At 48.1% G+C, this 18,411-nt stretch overlaps 1 protein-coding gene across 1 annotated transcript; it reads right to left on the reverse strand.

The window, feature by feature from the left end:
* Nucleotides 1-3,076: 3,076 nt before the first annotated feature.
* On the reverse strand, nt 3,077-4,946 carry LOC125544242 (DELLA protein GAI-like). The gene has a single exon (XM_048707858.1). The coding sequence runs from the start codon at nt 4,828-4,830 to the stop codon at nt 3,148-3,150; it is 1,683 nt and encodes a 560-aa protein (XP_048563815.1). The 5' UTR covers nt 4,831-4,946; the 3' UTR covers nt 3,077-3,147.
* Between the last annotated feature and the right edge of the window lie 13,465 nt (nt 4,947-18,411).

Consider the following 18,411-nt stretch of genomic DNA (forward strand, 5'->3'; position numbering starts at 1 on the left):
GCATACCGGGGGAAACCCTAGGACCTGTCCAGGCAGCAGCGTCGTCGTCGTGTTCCTTCCTGAAGGTGCTGCTTGGTATGCGGAGGTTTGAGGTGCCTGGAGAGAGGTGGTACATCTCCGGTGGGAGCACCGGTTTTGGATTATTATCATTTTCGTCGATCCGACGCGGTTGATTTTATTTTCTCTCTTCTTTCTCTTTTGTTTCTTTTGGGCATGCTTGTGTTGTTTGCCCCAGCATTGGACTCTTTGTTGTATCGGGCAGTTGCTATATCAATATAGAGAGGAGAAAGCCTTTTTCGTATTATAACAAGCTTATGTATGGGGAGGGAAGTGCCCAACAGGAGGAGGTGGGGATCCTGTTTCTCTGCATAAGGCGTTTAGATAGGGTAGGTTTTAGTGGCCGCTGGCGTCGATTTGGTGAGGACTTTGACGCTGCTCCGGAGAAATAAATATGTCGTCCTTCCGTGGGTGGTGTGGTCTTCCCGCTGATCTATGGATCCAGTGGTGGCTCGGCTCCCTTCCCCGTCGGTGGCAGCAGTGGATGGGGGGGGGGGGGGGGGGGGGTTGCTCCTCAGGGATCTGAGGATATCGTGAGGTCTGGTGTCCTCTGGCTGGTCGGCGCGGCGACAGCGGCGACTCTGCCCTGTGAGCATTATCCTTCCCCCTTGTTGCGGTGACCTCTCCATTGGTGGTTTAGGGGTTGGGTCTAGGTGTGATGTAGGGGACGTATCTCTGGTTTGCGGCGAAGATTCGACGACGTCAGTCTTCTCTTCGGTGTGCTGGTCATTTGTGGATGAAGCTAGTAGACTTCCTGGTTGCTACGGTCGTCTTCAAAAGGATGCTTGCTCCGGTTATGGAGTGGCGACGGCGATCATGCGCCTACAACTCGCTTTGGCCAGATTAGTCTGCGTTGAGTGGTCTGAGGACCGAGTTGTAATTTTATTTACTTTTGGGGTCCCTTGTTCTACTGGTGAATCTGCAATATAATCCCGAGGTATTTTTCAAAAAAAAGAAAGCTTATGTATGAATAAAAGGATGCTGCCAGTTATACCTCAAGACCACTAGTGACCATATGTCATCGGACCAGGTCACGAGCTCGATCCCCTTGCTGGGTTTTTTTTTCTTGAGAAATTCTTATGTATTCATCTTCAATCATGACAGTAGAACGAATACCGAAAATAATAAAAATTACATCCAAATCCTTATAGTCCACAACGACGACTAAAAGCACTGAAGCGAGCCAAAGGCGCATCGCCATCATTGCCCTTCCCTCGCCAGAGCCAGGCAAAACTTTTGTAGTAGATAGCTCGAAATTTGTCGTGACAAGTGCCATAAGACATGTGCAACAGAACAACAACTGTCACCGATGAAGAGTAGCGCAGATTGCAACAGTACAAACTGAAGACACAAGAACGTAGACGAACAATGACCAGATCCGAGCAAATACGTCGAAGACAAATCCGTTGTAGGCACACATCCACACGCCACCGACGATGCTAAACGTATCACTGGGATGGGGCTGGGCGGGAAAAACTTTATTCCATCTTCATAGAGGCGCGGCGGTCTTATATTTTTGAAGAGGACACAAACTGTAAAGAAGACCCGAAAGAAATATCTAAAAACCAAGCCCCGTCGTCGACAAGGGTCAGGGATCCACTGCGCTCATGGCCTTGACTGGAGGATATCTGGTGCTACGGGAGCACCTAAGATTAGGTGCTCCAGGAGCTTTTCAACCGTTAGATCTGAGATCCGAAGGCTGAGGAGAGAGCTCACGCTTTTATTCAGAAAACACACCCAGAAATTTGGTATTGCAAATCGGGTCCAGCGCATCTGTAAATGACCGTTGGATTTTAGATCCAATGGCCGAGAAACTCTTGAGCATCTAAACTTAGGTGCTCCCGTAGCACCTGATATTTTCCCGAGGCAGGAACCCTAAACCCCTTAAACTTTTTTCGGGAGGAGGCGCGCGAGGCGGTTCTAGAGGTCCCATCGGTGGTTTGACGACCCACACCGGGCTGCTGCTGTGATCCGACGGCTCCGGGGTGACGAAGCCCAGCAGCGCTGTTCACCGCATCAACAGCACCACTGCTGGAGCGGTGCGCGCGTCGCGTGTGGTGCTTGGCGCGAGAAGCCCCAGCCAAAGCGTGGCGTGCCCCAGCAGGCGGCAGCCACCCGTCCTTCCATACGACGGGGAGGGCGGCTCGCTGCGGCAGGTGAACGTGGTGGTCCGCACTGCTCCTCCTGCTCGCGCTGCCCCGCCAGCACATTTTCCCTCTGCCCCGCCGTTCACAGCAGTAGCCTTACCAGCTACGAGCAGTACGAATGGATCTACGACACCGATCGACCTTCCGTTTCCGCCAGCGCCGTGTGCTGGCCTGCTACAGGTAGCTACTGGAGTAGTAGCTACTGGTGCCTAGCGCCGACGACGTGACGATCACAGGCGTACGTTGGTAGGAGTACCAGAACAGTACCGCAACACGTGACAGACTGGTGGAGTGTATGGTATCCTCCGCTGCCGTGCGGCCGCACCTCCGAAGAATCCGCTCAACCGCACGCGCCCACTGGAAACTGCGGCCAGTTTTCAGTAGTCGACCAGCCTGGAAACTGCAACCAGTTTTCAGTAATCGACAGGCCGACTGTCCCGTCCCGTGGTACAGCTTGCACATCTTATAACGGAAGACCCTGATGCGATTTGCTTTCCCCGTACTACATCCACGTCAGTATCCATCTCATTCCCATCGTCGCACGAACACGAACAGTACAGTAGTAATGATGGTTTGGCTTGCAGATCGCCGTCTGCGAGGGGGGATTGTGCAGTGTTTCTAGATTCGTTGAGTCTCATTGCATCAAGGTGTGGATTTGTGTGACATAATAAACATTGTTTGTTTATGCTTAGAAAAAGCCAAGGGATCCAAGATATGAGATGTCCCCTCCCACCTAACCTTCGCATTTTCTATACTGTGCTCATGCATGCATCGGATTGACTCCTCGTGATATTAAAACAGTTGAGATGCCAAGTGTTGCAGAAGAAAAATACTCCTACTCGGTTTGGCAGTGTCAGCAAGAGATACGATACCGATGCTAAGCTCGAGAGTTTCATGTCATTGAGATTTCCGGGCCGCGATTTACGATGGAACCACCCCGCGATTACAAAAACACGTTGCTCGCACCAACAACCCCGCTACACTTACCGTTGCTGCTGCTGCTGTTATTACTGTCACTACCACCGCCACTACTGCCGCTAAAATTGCTGTTGTTACTGGTGTGGTTATCTTCGCCGTCGGCGTCGCCGCTGACGGTGACCGCCCGCCACGCCGACGCCGAGAACAGCGGCCGCCCGTGCCACCCGAGCGTCAGGCACCCCTCGGCCTCCTCCACGGAGTGCCCCTCGCCGGAGAACAGCCCGAGCAGCATCCTGGCTTGCCGGAGCGCGCTCGCCCCCAGCGGCACGGCGCTCAGCCCCGCGCGCCCCAGCCTGTCCCTCCACTGCGACAGCGGCTCGTGTCGCTCCATGCGCGCGCTGCCCTCGTTGCACACGATGTCGCAGATCTCCCTCTGGAGGTACGCCTCGGCCATCGCGTTCCCCGTGCCGTTTGCGCTCGCGGCGTCCAGAGAGTCGAACACGGCCGAGTAGTAGAAGAGCGCCTCGGTGAACCTGTCGAGGAACCCCGGTTTATTGTGCTCCGCCTCTTGCTCCACGACCGTGAAGATCTTGGGCTGCAAGGAGGCGACGCAGTCCAGAACGGCGTCGATGGGCGCCTGATCGGCTGAGTCGGCTAGGAGGCGGTGGAGCTGGAGCACGGAGTTGACCGCCACGGCCTCGCCGGGCGCGATCTGGAGCATCCACGGGTGGACCTCGTCGAGGCTGTTGGCGGCGACCCCGCGGAAGGAGAACCGCACGCGGACGGAGCGCGCGAGGTCGGCGAGGCGGAGACCGACATCGCGGAGCTCGTCGCGGCCTGGTGGGGAGGGCGGGCCAATGCCGGTGATCCGGAGGAACGGCGGGCCGCCGGGGCGGAGAGCGAGGGCCTGAATCAAAGCGGGCCACTGGAGGCCCTGCATCAGGCTGAAGTCGATGACGTGAACGCTGTCGCAGCCGTGGAAGGCCTCGAGGATAGCCTGGTTGGCCGTGAAGTGCGCGAACTTGAGGTAGGGGCACGCCTCGTAGAAGTGGTGGTAGAGGAAGGCGTGCTCGGCGTCGGTGGCCGGGGGAGTGGCAGGCGACCGGAACAGCCGTCTGGAGAGCGCGTCGGTGAAGTGAACGGCGACGCGGCCGATGCCAGAGGCAGTGGAGACGGCGGCGAGCGAGGCGTTGGCGTCGGCCAGGTGCGCGGCCGCGAGCGCGTGGTCGCCCGCCTCGACGGCGCCCGCGCAGCTCATGAGGAGGTGGACCAAGCGGATGCCGGCGACCTCCTCCTCCGCGCGCCGCATGGCCAGCTCGGCGGCGACCGCGTCCCGTGACGGGAACGGCGGTGCCAGCTCGGGCATAGAGGAGGCCTGCATGTCCGCCGCCGCGTAGTACGCCGCGCCGTCGTCGGGCACCGGCGCGGGCGGAGGCGGGAGCAGAGAGGGCAATAAGCTGCCGTCGAGGCCGGAGGGCAGCGCGGGCGCGGGGTCCATGGGCCACTGGAAGGGGAAGGTGCCCATTGCCATACCTCCGGAGTGGAAGCGGTGGGCGGTGGGAGGATGGAAGTGGTGGAATGGCGTGCGTGCGCGCTTGGCGGGGCGGGGTGTCATGCGTGTACATGTAGTGGAGTGAGGGGGTGAGCGAGTGACGTCGGAGAGGCCGGGGTAGCGCGCGCACACACGTGGAGAGGCGGCCACGAGCATGGGGCGGAAGGGGACACGTAGACCGGCCACGGGAACGAGAACGAAGGAGAGGCGAGCGAGCGAGACCGCGGACGAGCGGGCCGAGGAGAGGAACCACCGTGCCCCACCTCTCGCCTTCTGTCAATTCCTGTTTCCCGATTTTGTCTCTCAGGATCTCGGAGTTTGGAATCCTGTATCTCCAACTTCTGAAAAACCGTGGGAGCACAAATCAGGTTTTAAACACTTTTCTTGTATTCAGTGAGCACGAGGAAGTTTCCCTCGTGCCGCATGCATCTGACCTCAAATATATTGTCCTCTCATAGATGCTCGATCAGGTTTTCAATTGATCGGAGGTTGGTCGATGACGAATTTGTTGACATATTTAAACAAAATTCTTTAAACGTGTCCGGATTTCGGCAACGAGGTTTAATAGGATCACTTATGTTCTCAAATTCAAGAGATGCGATAGTATCCTTACCCTCATCTTTCATAATTATATTGTGCATGATCACACAATAGGTCATCATCTCCCACAAGGTCTCTTAATCTGATTGTTTAGTAGGTTTACGAACAACTGCGAAACTCCAAATGCCCTTTCAGCATCTTTTCTAGCTGCTTCCTCTCTTTGGGCAAGATGATACATTTTTAGCAAACTGGGTTAGAGATGGTGTTGGCAGAGGTAGTCCATGCAGGATACATACCGTCAACTAAACAGTAGCCCATGTTGTACTAATTCCCATTGACAGTATAGTGCTAAGGAGGAGTTTTTCCTTCAGTCAGCCTAGCAAACAATAATGATCGCTACCGCACATTGATGTCATTGTGAGACCCGGGCAATGCCAAAGAAAACGTGCCAAATTCAAAGCTCACGAGATGCAACTGCTTCAAGAATGATGGTACACTTCTTAACATGACCCTCATATTACCCTTGTAAAGCTTTCGGTCGGTTTTTTCATTTTCAATGCATGCAGTCATGAGATCCGAGCAAACCTCGCCACCCTCTTGCTTTCAAGATTGCCAAGAGCCTCTCGGTGTCTGCCACAGTTGGTTCAATCAGGTATTTGATAACCCACAAGTATAGGGGATCACGACAGTCTTCGACGGTAGTATTTCACCCAAATTTATTGATTCGACACAAAGAGAGTCAAACAATATTTGCAAGTATTAACAGTTAAGTTGTCAATTCAACAAGAGCTGAAGAACTAAATATCTGCAGCAAAGTGTTTAGTAGCACAGTAGTATGATAGTTTGATAGCAATGGTAATAGTAACAATAGAAACGGTAACAGTAACAGTAGCAGTTTTGCAGTGATTGTAACAGGAGCAACAACAAAAGTAACTTAACAAAGATCAATATGCAAAAAGCGTATGCATTGGATCAGTGATGTATATTTGTGTTGGATGGAATTCATCATATAACAGTCACAACCTAGAGCCATACACAATAACCCCAATTCATCAATATAATGTAGGTACGTATTCCGTATATAGTCATCATGTGACGCCCCGAGACCGATGTGTCAGGTGTCCGCCAGTTATTCGCTGTTGTTGCCTTGTCTTTCGCTTGTGTGTTGCATCTTATCATGTCGTCATGTGCATTGCATCATCATGTTTTAAAAACTTGCATCCGTCCGGGTTTCCCAGTTCCTTCCGTTGTCCGTTCTGAGCCCAGACACACTTGCACGCGCCCGCGGCATGTCCGAAATATTATTTTATAAGTGGCTGGAAAATGTTCTCGGAATGGGATGAAAGTTGGCATGCGGTGTTTTTATAGTGTAGGTAGGCCGCCTGCCAAGTTTCATCGCATTCGGAGTCCGTTTGACGCCCCAACGGATAACTATAGCGGCAGTATAGTCGGTCTAACGTCGGACGTTTTCGGTCTCCGGAAACAGTCACCGGGCCTCCCTCTCTCCTCTTCTCTCAGCTCGAGACCGTCTACACAGCCCACTACCTACCACCAGGTCCAACCTAACCTCTCTCGTCAGCCCGCGGCCCTCCTCGCGCGCGCGTCCAAAAATTGTTCCGGACCCGACCCGAGCAGTCGTGACCGATGGGTCCGGAACATCCCCAAACATCTACAAAACGTCACCGTTTTCTTATTTGGACTCCCTAACTATTTTTTTCGCGATCGTCTGTTTGCGACCGGAGGGTCCTAATAGCCCCTAACTCTAGCCACCTACTATATATAACAGTCCAAAACCCTAGTCCTAGACTGCCCCATCCATCCCTCTCATCTCGCCGCCACCACCCACTCACCATCTCCATCGGGATCCTCCCAGATCCATCCACTCCACCCAGCCGACACGACCAACCCCCTCGTTTTCATCACAAGCCAATCTCCTCCGCCTTCCAATTGATCCAACCAAGCCGCGCCAGATCCAACCTCCTGTCCCCTTGCGCCGAGGTCCAGCAGAAGGAGCTCGAGCTCCCCTGCCCTGAAGCCACCGCCTTCGACCGACCCGCGCCGCTCCCTCGTCTCCAGCTTCCCGTTCATGCCGGGCCGGTGAGATGCCCAGGTCGCGTCACCGTTCCTCTGCGCCTTCTCCTTCCTTTTTCCCATCATGTTGCTCCTCTCTGACCATCCCCCTCGTCTTGTTCCTTTTTCTCACAGTGAACCAGCGCCACCGCAGAAGCTCGCCACCTGCCCCGCAAGTTTGCCGCCCTGCTTCATGCCTCGTCGACCCTCGCCTGGAGCCTCGCCTGTGCTGCGCCCCTCACTGAACCTTGTCGCCGCCTCGCCCCTGCGTTGCAGCGAGCCACTGCCTACGTTGATCTGCTGCTCGCCCTCAAGGTCGCTTGCGTCGGTCCCGCCAAGCCGACGCCCGAGGCCTCCTACCCCGAGCTCCCTGCTTCCTCGCGCCTTCCTTCCCTGCTGCCGAAGTCAGCCACGAGCGAACGCCCAAGCCCATGTGTCGAGCTCCTCCTCTGCTCACGCGGCATCGTCTCGGCTCTGTCACCATGCGCCGGCGACCCGAGACCAGGCGCCCCAGCAGGCAGGCCCCCGTCGTGCCCTCTCCTTCATCCTTCCCCTCCTTCCCGTTTCTCTAACCTCCCCTGCTCTCCCTGTCTTCTCTGTTGGACAGGAGCAACCAGGGCGTCCCGGAGCTCCAATCGCCGCCAAGTCCAATCGCCGGCAAGATCCGACGCAGTCCCCGTGTCCTCGGCCTCGTTCCCGCTTCCGGGGAACCGCGCCGCCCCACAGGAGATCACCTCCGCCGCCCTTGCCCGTTCCTGACTGGCGTCACCGTGTCAGCCTGAACCTGCCACCGTCGTTTTGCTTCAGAAATGAGCATAGTGCCTCGGCCGCTCGCGCTGACCGATTCCAGATCGATCGCACACGCCTGGGCCGGCCTCGCCTCGGCCCAGCTGGCGGCCTACCAGCTCCTCCACTGATTGGGCTTGGCCCATGGTGAGGCCCAGTCCGCCCCAATTTTGGCCCCGTAATGTTATTTTATTGTCTGGAGATTTGTCTATTTTTCCAGAGACAGCAGTTTTGCAGGAAACCCCCCTAGACAACATGCATATAATAACTCTAAATTGGTGCATCGGATTTAAATGATTTATATATGAAACTTGCTTAGAATTTCATCTAGTTTAATAATTTGCCACTTTCATCTATGTTTGAAATGCTTAAAATGATGTTTGGTTAAATTTACTCCTATGCCATGTTAAAATGCTTTAATTCATAACTAAATAACCGTAACTCCGATTTTAATAAACTTTATATGTAAATGGGGTGGAAAAATGCCTAGTTTAACATGGTGGCTTTACTTTGCATGTTTATCAACCCTAAAATATTGGTTAGGGCAGAACAGTACAAAATCCATAATATGCTCATGAGGATTTTTCCGGACTTGTTGTTTTGCTGTTCCGGCCTCATTTAAACTTGCCTAGGTAGATAGTTTTACTTTGCTTCACCCTCTTGCCATGCTAACAACATTTAATCTTGTTGGGTACATAAATGAGAGAGAACTAAATAAGTCATGTGGTGTTTTCTTCAATATGCAACTCTGTTGCATAATGTGCTCCACTTAATTTGTAGGATTGTTTGTGCACTTTGCCATGCCATGCCTCATTAAACCGGACATGCATCATACTTGTTTGCGCATCATGCCATGTGTGGTGGTTGTTTACTATGTTGTTTGCTTTCTTTCTGGTGTACTTCGTCTCGGTAATCCGGTAACGTCGGGTTGTGAGGATTCATTCGACTACGTCCGTTTGTCTTCTTCATGGACTCGTTCTTCTTCCTTGCGGGATTTCAGGCAAGATGACCATACCCTCGAAATCACTTCTATCTTTGCTTGCTAGTTGCTCGCTCTTTTGCTATGCCTATGCTGCGATACCTACCACTTGCTTATCATGCCTCCCATATTGTTGAGCCAAGCCTCTAACGCACCTTGTCCTAGCAAACCGTTGTTTGGCTATGTTACCGCTTTGCTCAGCCCCTCTTATAGCGTTGCTAGTTGCAGGTGAAGATTGGAGTTTATTCCTTGTTGGAACATGGAGATGTTGTTCCTTGTTGGAACATGTTTACTTGTTGGGTTATCACAATATCTCTTATTTAATTAATGCATCTATATACTTGGTAAAAGGTGGAAGGCTCGGCCTTATGCCTGGTGTTTTGTTCCACTCTTGCCGCCCTAGTTTCCGTCATATCGGTGTTATGTTCCCGGATTTTGCGTTCCTTACGCGGTTGGGTTATAATGGGAACCCCTTGACAGTTCACCTTGAATAAAACTCCTCCAGCATGGCCCAACATTGGTTTTACCATTCGCCACCTAGCCTTTTCTTTCCCTTGGGTTCTGCAGACTCAAGGGTCATCTTTATTTAAACCCCCGGGCCAGTGCTCCTCTGAGTGTTGGTCCAACCTGTTAGCTGCCGGTGGCCACCAGGGGCAACTCTGGGCTGGCCTACCGGAACCTTGGACAATCCGGTGTGCCCTGAGAAAGAGATATGTGCAGCTCCTGTCGGGATTTGTCGGCACATTCGGGTGGCTTTGCTGGTCTTGTTTTACCATTGTCGAAATGTCTTGTAATTGGGAATCTGAGTCTGATCGGGTCTTCCCGCTAGAAGGAATATCATTCGTTGACCGTGAGAGCTTGTGATGGGCTAAGTTGGGACACCCCTGCAGGGATTTGAACTTTCAAAAGCCGTGCCCGCGGTTATGGGCAGATGGAAATTTGTTAATGTCCGGTTGTAGAAAACCTGAAGTTGACCTTAATTAAAATGCATCAACCGCGTGCGTAACCGTGATGGTCTCTTCTCGGCGGAGTCCGGGAAGTGAACACGGTTTTGGAGTTATGCTTGACGTAGGTTGCTCTAGGATCACTTCTTGATCATAGATTCTCGACCATGCTTTTGCCTTCTCTTCTCGCTCTCTTTTGCGAATAGGTTAGCCACCATATATGCTAGTCGCTTGCTGCAGCTCCACCTCATACCTTTTACCTTTCCTATAAGCTTAAATAGTCTTGATCACGAGGGTGTGAGATTGCTGAGTCCCCGTGACTCACAGATACTTCCAAAACCAGCTTGCAGGTGCTGTTGAATCGTGCAGATGACGCAACCAAGCTCAAGGAGGAGCTCAAAGAAGATCTTGTCCTTTGTGTTGTTCCGTTTCCAGTTGATCAGTAGTGGAGCCCAGTTGGGGTCGATCGGGGATCTGTGTAGCATTTGGGGTAGTCTTCTTTTATTTTGGGTTCCGTAGTCGGACCTTGATTGTATTTGGTTGATGTAATGCTTTATTCATGTATTTGTGTGAAGTGGCGATTGTAAGCCAACTATGTAACTCTTTCCCTTATGTATTACATGGGTTGTGTGAATATTACCTCACTTGCGACATTGCTTTCAATGCGGTTATGCCTCTAAGTCGTGCTTCGACACGTGGGAGATATAGCCGCATCGAGGGCGTTACAAGTTGGTATCAGAGCCTTCCCCGACCTTAGGAGCCCCCTGCTTGATCGAATCGCTGGCGTTATTGAGTCTAGAAATGTTTTGAGTCATTTAGGAATTATATATATCGGAGAGTTAGGACTTCTTTTTACTCCTCAGTCCCTTCGTCGCTCTGGTGAGGCATCCTGACGTAGAGTTTTGACTCTTCTCTTCTCAAATTTCACTAAAAAAAATTTAGGATCACGCGGGTATCTTGGAATCGTTCCGATGGTTTTGTGACGAGAACATTGTTCTTGGTGCCTCCTATCATTTAGGGGTTGTGGCAGTGTCCCCGGGAGTTGAGCTCCGAGGTGTTGTCGTCACAATTTTATCGTTGCAGTTCTGGTATACCTGAGTTTAGCTTCGCCGACATCGAAAATCTCTTTTATGCAGTTGTTGGTGAGATAACCTCGACGCCACCCAGTACTGGGGTAGGAGTTCGGGAGTATTGCCATAACTCGTATAACGGATTCTTTTCGAAGGTTGAGGTAGACGATTTTCAAAGGTTTCTTGGTTATGTGTTGAAGGATGGATACAACTGGATGTAGGATTTGTTAGTTTTGGGTGAGATATTATGCTTCCCCTGTATCCCCAACACCTGATTGCATAACCGGAAAATTTCGGGAGTTTATAAGTGGGAATTCAAGTAGCTCTTAGGATATCTTTCCGATAGATGTACGATATGAAATCGGGGTTCGACGTCTAGTGGTCCGCCTATTCACGGTTGGTTTTACAGTGGTCTCATTGTGTCTTAAAGAGTCCTTGGCTATGCCGACTCGGGGACGCTTTGTATGTCATGTGCACTGCCTTGTACATGATGGTGCTGTACGATCGAGCCCGTGTAGGCCCCACCACGAAAACTTCGGACGAAATCTCTATCATATGTTTGTTCCGGCTTATTTTGCAAGCCAATCCTTTGTTTTGTTTTGAGTTGTGGTATTCGAGTTGCTTCAATGTCAAGTGTTGATTCCATACCTTTCGTAAACGGTGTTCTCATACTCCAATGTGAATACCAATCCTTCTTGATAATCGTGTTTGTCATTTCAATTTCTTTTTAACCGGCGTGTTTCTCTTCAAGTGGATCCGATCATTTCAACAACCGCAAGATCAAGTATCAGTTCTTCTCAACGGTGTTTGTTTCATCCGTCTCCAAGTTGCCTTTGTTTTTTCCCCCCCCCCCCCCCCTTTTTTTTCAAGGACTCAGATTTCTTATTCAAGTATCCTTTTATTCTTGTGAAGTCTCTCCATCTTTTTCCCTCAATATTCTTATACGGTGATTCTCATGAAGATCCTAACAGAACCTCAAGTTCGTCATTCGTCATTCTTTTTCTTCTCCGTTGGAACCAATTCAATCTTTGTTGATCATATTCTTTCCTCGTTTCAAATACCTTCTCTTGCCGGTGCTCCTCATATTCATCCACTTCTCCCTATTCAATTGTTCCGGAGTGTTCAAGATATATCGAGTCCGTTAACTCTTTCAAGTCATTTAATTCAACCGGTGCAACCTCTCTTCTAAATCATTTCAACGGTGTTTCTTTTCAGTGGGCCCTAACCCACAGGTCTTTTCCCAAAATCTTACCTGACTCTTCTTATTCTCCCGGGGTTATTCTCAAATCTTCTAAAGTTTGACGTAAGAATGAATTATCATCAATCAAATGTCTTTCTCCAAGATCTTTCAAATTCTTTTCATCGTTGGCTCAGCCTTTACATTCTTCATTCCGGAGTGCCTCAACAATTCATGGTGGTGTTTCTCATCATCATTCTCTGCGTTTGAAGACCGAAGAAGAGCTTTACCTCCATATCTTATCCGTTCTCTCAGAGATTCGTGATTCTAGCTTGTTGCCATCCTCTCATAATTATTTTTGATTGTGGGAATTATTTTCACCTATCCGGAGCAATTCAAGATTCTGTTCAGTTTGTTTATCCGGAGCCCATCATCTAAGATTTATTCATTCCAGCATTCAGCTATCATACTCTAAATCATACCGGTGTCTAAATCAAGGATTCTCTAATCAGCTCATAATCTCTTCGTTCTCATGGATCTAAATTCTCTCAAGCATCTTCGTTTAATTGCTAATTCTTCCTGGTGTTTCTTCATGTTTTAATCGTTCTTTTTCAATTCTTACGGTGGTTCATTCAAGAGTTTTTCTTCCTTCGTGTATCATATCTATGCATTCGTGCTTTTCAAATTCTACCGGTGGATCGTTGAAGACTTTCTCAAGTTTGCGCCATACCTCTCTAAATCCTTCCAACGGGAATAAGTTGTTTGCAATCCTTTGCTTGTCATCAAATTAAATTGATGAAGGATACGCATAACATAATTCTTACTCTTGCTTCATCCAAATGATGAATTCGTTCCTCCGGAGTTTGTTCACTATAACTAATTCTCGTTGTCAATTGTTCATCTTATCTTTTTCCCGGAGTTCCAACATTTTTCAACTATTTCACCACAGAGATTCATCTAAATCGGTACAAGGATTCACCTTGTGTTTTCAACTCCTTTTCCCTTCCCTTTGATCATCCTTTTGTTTAACGGAGTTCTTCATGAAGGTTCTACATGATGGTTCATAAAGGATTCCGAAGTGCATTTCTTTCGTCCGTATCATTGGAGGTGGTATTATGTCATTCTTGATAATTTGAGTTCATGTTTCATGATTCACAGGTTTTTAAGAATGAGATATTTTAAATCCATCAACCTCTTCGTTGGAGTTATCTTGGGTTGTAGGTCACCTAAAGCCTTCCCTAAGGAGTGTTGCTAATTGTGTACTCATAAATGACCCAAGTTCTTCATTTATCCTCCCGGTGAAATAAATTTCTCATCTCCTTGTTGATATCTATATAATCTTGTTCCCGTTAGTGGCAGGTTGTCACCTCATAGTTTTGAGATGTTTTCCATAAGCCCACTACAAGCTTATTCTTTTGTTGTTGATTTTCCAACAACTCCGTTCAACCCTTATTCGCAGGAAGGCTCCTTCATGTTCATTCAGGGTGGAAGTTGATGTTCTCTTCTCCGTTCTTTCATTTCACTCATTTGTTCTGAAGGCATTATGATGTGGCTCTCTTCAACCCATCTTCTTGTTTTGTCAGGACCTTGTTCTTTTCATGCTTATCCATTTAACCGGATTGTTGTGCCCTCTGCTCAAGTTATTTTCATCTTATCAAGTTTCATATCACTTTTCAACTGGAGTGCTGCCTGAGATCTTTCTTACCCCTTGTCCCATTCTTTTAATAGTTTCGGAGGCAGTGTGTTGTGATTTCATCAAGTATCTTCTCATCTTATCAAGTTATTATTCAATCCGTCTTATTTTCAGTCGGAGTGCTGCCCAAATTATATCATTCTTATTCTTCCGCTATCTTGTTTTAACCAGAGTCTGGTGGCTATCATTCCTTTTCTAACGGGAGTCTCATCCAATTGCTTTCATATTGCAAAGCTCATATTCTTTACCTTCCATTTCCAACCGGAGTGTTGCCGTAATTGATCTTTATCATTCTGTGTACATCTCGTGTCAAACAAGGTGCTTGCATCTACTTCTGGTCCATTGCACCCCTTTTCTTATGTCTTTCAACCTACAAGGTTCTAGTAATGTTCCTTGTTCCTCTTTTCTAACGGAGTGTTTGCAACTTTGTTCTTCTTTGTTGCATTCTTTCTTTCAATTTGCTCAACCTCACAAGGTTCTTTGGATTCACTCGTTTGTCAAAGAAGCAACTTAGTTTTACCGCTTATCTTCCTCTTCCGTTTTTTCCCTCCGGTGCCATTCTAGATCTCGAGACGAGATCCTCTCGTAGTGGTGGAGTGTTGTGACGCCCCGAGACCGATGTGCTAGGTGTCCGCCAGTTATTCGCTGTTGTTGCCTTGTCTTTCGCTTGCGTGTTGCATCTTGTCATGTCATCATGTGCATTGCATCATCATGTTTTAAAAACTTGCATCCGTCCGGGTTTCCCAGTTCCTTCCGTTGTCCATTTTGAGCCCAGACACACTTGCACGCGCCCGCGGCATGTCCGAAATATTATTTTATAAGTGGCCGGAAAAATGTTCTCGGAATGGGATGAAAGTTGGCATGCGGTGTTTTTATAGTGTAGGTAGGCCGCCTGCCAAGTTTCATCGCATTCGGAGTCCGTTTGACGCCCCAACGGATAACTATAGCGGCAGTATAGTCGGTCTAACGTCGGACGTTTTCGGTCTCCGGAAACAGTCGCCGGGCCTCCCTCTCTTCTATTCTCTCAGCTCGAGACTATCTACACAGCCCACTACCTACCACCATGTCCAACCTAACCTCTCTCGTCAGCCCGCGGCCCTCCTCGCGCGCGCGTCCGAAAATTGTCCCGGACCCGACCCGAGCAGTCGTGACCGATGGGTCCCGAACATCCCCAAACATCTGCAAAACGTCACCGTTTTCTTATTTGGACTCCCTAACTATTTTTTTCGCGATCGTCTGTTTGCGATCGGAGGGTCCTAATAGTCCCTCTGCAGAGGTAGCGCACTTTACAACACCACGGAACCCATGGCCTCGCACTCCCATTCGGGTAGACCAACGACGTTCCGACAAAACCCTCCCCTTTCCATGACACAGCTACCTCTTGAGCACTGCGTTGGTTTTCCCTTGAAGAGGAAAGGGTGGTGCAGTATAGCAGCGTAGGTATTTCCCTCAGTTTTTGAGAACCAAGATATCAATCCAGTAGGAGACCACACGCGAGTCACCTCGTACCTACACAAACAAATAAGAACCTCGCGACCAATGCGATAAAGGGGTTGTCAATCCCTTCACAGCCACTTGCAAGAGTGAGATCTGATAGAGATGATAATAATAAGATAAATATTTTTGGTATTTTTATGATATAGATTGAAAAATAAAAGATAGAAAAATAAAGTAGATTGGAAACTTGTATGATGGAAAATAGACACTGGGGCCATAGGTTTCACTAGTGGCTTCTCTCAAGATAGCATAAGTATTACGGTGGGTGAACAAATTACTGTCGAGCAATTGATAGAAAAGCGAATAATTATGAGAATATCTAGGTATGATCATGTATATAGGCATCACGTACGAGACAAGTAGACCGAAATGATTCTGCATCTACTACTATTACTCCACACATCGAACGCTATCCAGCATGCATCTAGAGTATTAAGTTCATAAGAACAGAGTAACGCCTTAAGCAAGCTGACATGATGTAGAGGGATAAACTCATGTAATATGATGTAAACCCCATCTTTTTATCCTTGATGGCAATAATACAATACGTGTCGTTTCCCTTTCTGTCACTGGGATCGAGCACCGCAAGATTGAACCCAAAACTAAGCACTTCTCCCATTGCAAGAAAGATCAATCTAGTAGGCCAAACCAAACTGATAATTCAAAGAGACTTGCAAAGATAAACCAATCATACATAAAAGAATTCAGAGAAGATTCAAATATTGTTCATAGATAAACTTGATAACAAACCCACAATTTATCGGATCTCGACAAACACACCGCAAAAGAAGATTACATCGAATAGATCTCCAAGAGAATCGAGGAGAACTTTGTATTGAGATCCAAAGAGAGATAAGAAGCCATCTAGCTACTAGCTATGGACCCGAAGGTCTGAAGTAAAGTACTCACACATCATCGAAGGGGCCATGGACTTGATGTAGAGGCCCTCCGTGATCAATGCCCCCTCTGGCGGAGCACCGGAAAAGACCCCAAGATGGGATCTCTTGAGTACAGAAGTTTGCGGCAGTGGAATTAGGTTTTCGTGGTGCTCCTGGATGTTTGCGGGGTACATGGATATATATAGGAGGAAGAAGTAGGTCGGTGGAGCAACGAGGGGCCCATGAGGGTGGAGGGCGTGCCCAGGGGGGTGGGCACGCCCCCTGCCTCATGGCCTCCTCAATTGATTCTTGACGTCCACTCCAAGTTTCCTGGATCACATTTGTTCCAAAAATAACGCTCCCGAAGGTTTCATTCCGTTTGGACTCCGTATGATATTCCTTTTCGGTGAAACTCTAAAATAGGCAAAAAACAACAATTTGGGTTGGGCCTCCGGTTAATAGGTTAGTCCCAAAAATAATATAAAAGTGTAAAAATAAGCCCATTAACATCCAAAATAGATAATATAATAGCATGGAACAATCAAAAATTATAGATACGTTGGAGACGTATCAAGCATCCCCAAGCTTAATTCCTGCTTGTCCTCGAGTAGGTAAATGATAAAAACAGAATTTTTGATGTGGAATTCTTCCTAACATATTTCTCAATGTAATTTTTCTTTATTGTGGCATGAATGTTCAGATCCGAAAGATTCAAGATAAAAGTTTAATATTGACATAGAAATAATAATACTTCAAGTATACTAACTAAGCAATCATGTCTTCTCAAAATAACATGGCCAAAGAAAGTTATCCCTACAAAATCATATAGTCTGGCTATGCTCTATCTTCATCACACAAAGTATTAAATCATGCATAACCCCGATGACAATCCAAGAAATTGTTTCATACTTTTGATGTTCTCAAACTTTTTCAATCTTCACGTAATATATGAGTGTGAGCAATGGATATAGCACTATGATGGAATAGAATGGTGGTTGTGGAGAAGAAAAAAAGGAGAAGATAGTCTCACATCAACTAGGCGTATCAACGGGCCATGGAGATGCCCATTAATAGATATCAATGTGAGTGAGTAGGGATTGCCATGCAACGGATGCACTAGAGCTATAAGTGTATGAAAGCTCAACAAAAGAAACTAAGTGGGTGTGCATCCAACTTACTTGCTCACTAAGACCTAGGGCAATTTGAGGAAGCCCATCGTTGGAATATACAAGCCAAGTTCTATAATGTAAAATTCCCACTAGTTTATGAAAGTGACAACATAAGAGACTCTCTATCATGAAGATCATGGTGCTACTTTGAAGCACAAGTGTGGAAAAAGGATAGTAAAATTGTCCCTTCTCTCTTTTTCTCTCATTTCATTTTTTTAGTTGGGCCTTCTTTTTTTAGCCTCTTTTTTTTTCGTTCGGAGTCTCATCCTGACTTATGGGGGAATCATAGTCTCCATCATCCTTTCCTCACCGGGACAATGCTCTAATAATAATGATCATCACACTTCCTTTTACTTACAACTCAAGAATTACAACTCAATACTTAGAACAAAATATGACTCTATGTGAATGCCTCCGGCGGTGTACCGGGATATGCAATGAATCAAGAGTGACATGTATGAAAAAATTATGAATGGTGGCTTTGCCACAAATACGATGTCAACTACATGATCATGCAAAGCAATATGACAATGATAAAGTGTGTCATAGCAAACGAAACGGTGGAAAGTTGCATGGCAATATATCTCGGAATGGCTATGGAAATGCCATAATAGGTAGGTATGGTGGCTGTTTTGAGGAAGGTATATGGTGGGTTTATGGTACCGGCGAAAGTTGCGCGGTACTAGAGAGGCTAGCAATTGTGGAAGGGTGAGGGTGCGTATAATCCATGGACTCAACATTAGTCATAAAGAACTCACATACTTATTGCAAAAATCTATTAGTTATCGAAACAAAGTACTACGCGCATGCTCCTAGGGGGATAGATTGCTAGGAAAGGACCATCGCTCGTCCCCGACCGCCACTCATAAGGAAGGCAATCAATAAATAAATCATGCTCCGACTTCATCACATAATGGTTCACCATACGTGCATG

Source organism: Triticum urartu, chromosome 3, assembly GCF_003073215.2.
Source record: "Triticum urartu cultivar G1812 chromosome 3, Tu2.1, whole genome shotgun sequence".
NCBI classification, from domain to species: Eukaryota; Viridiplantae; Streptophyta; class Magnoliopsida; order Poales; family Poaceae; genus Triticum; species Triticum urartu.

Coding starts and splice junctions, on each gene's coding strand:
- LOC125544242 (XM_048707858.1), bottom strand. CDS start 4,830: ATGCTCGTGGCCGCCTCTCCACGTGTGTGCGCGCGCTACCCCGGCCTC.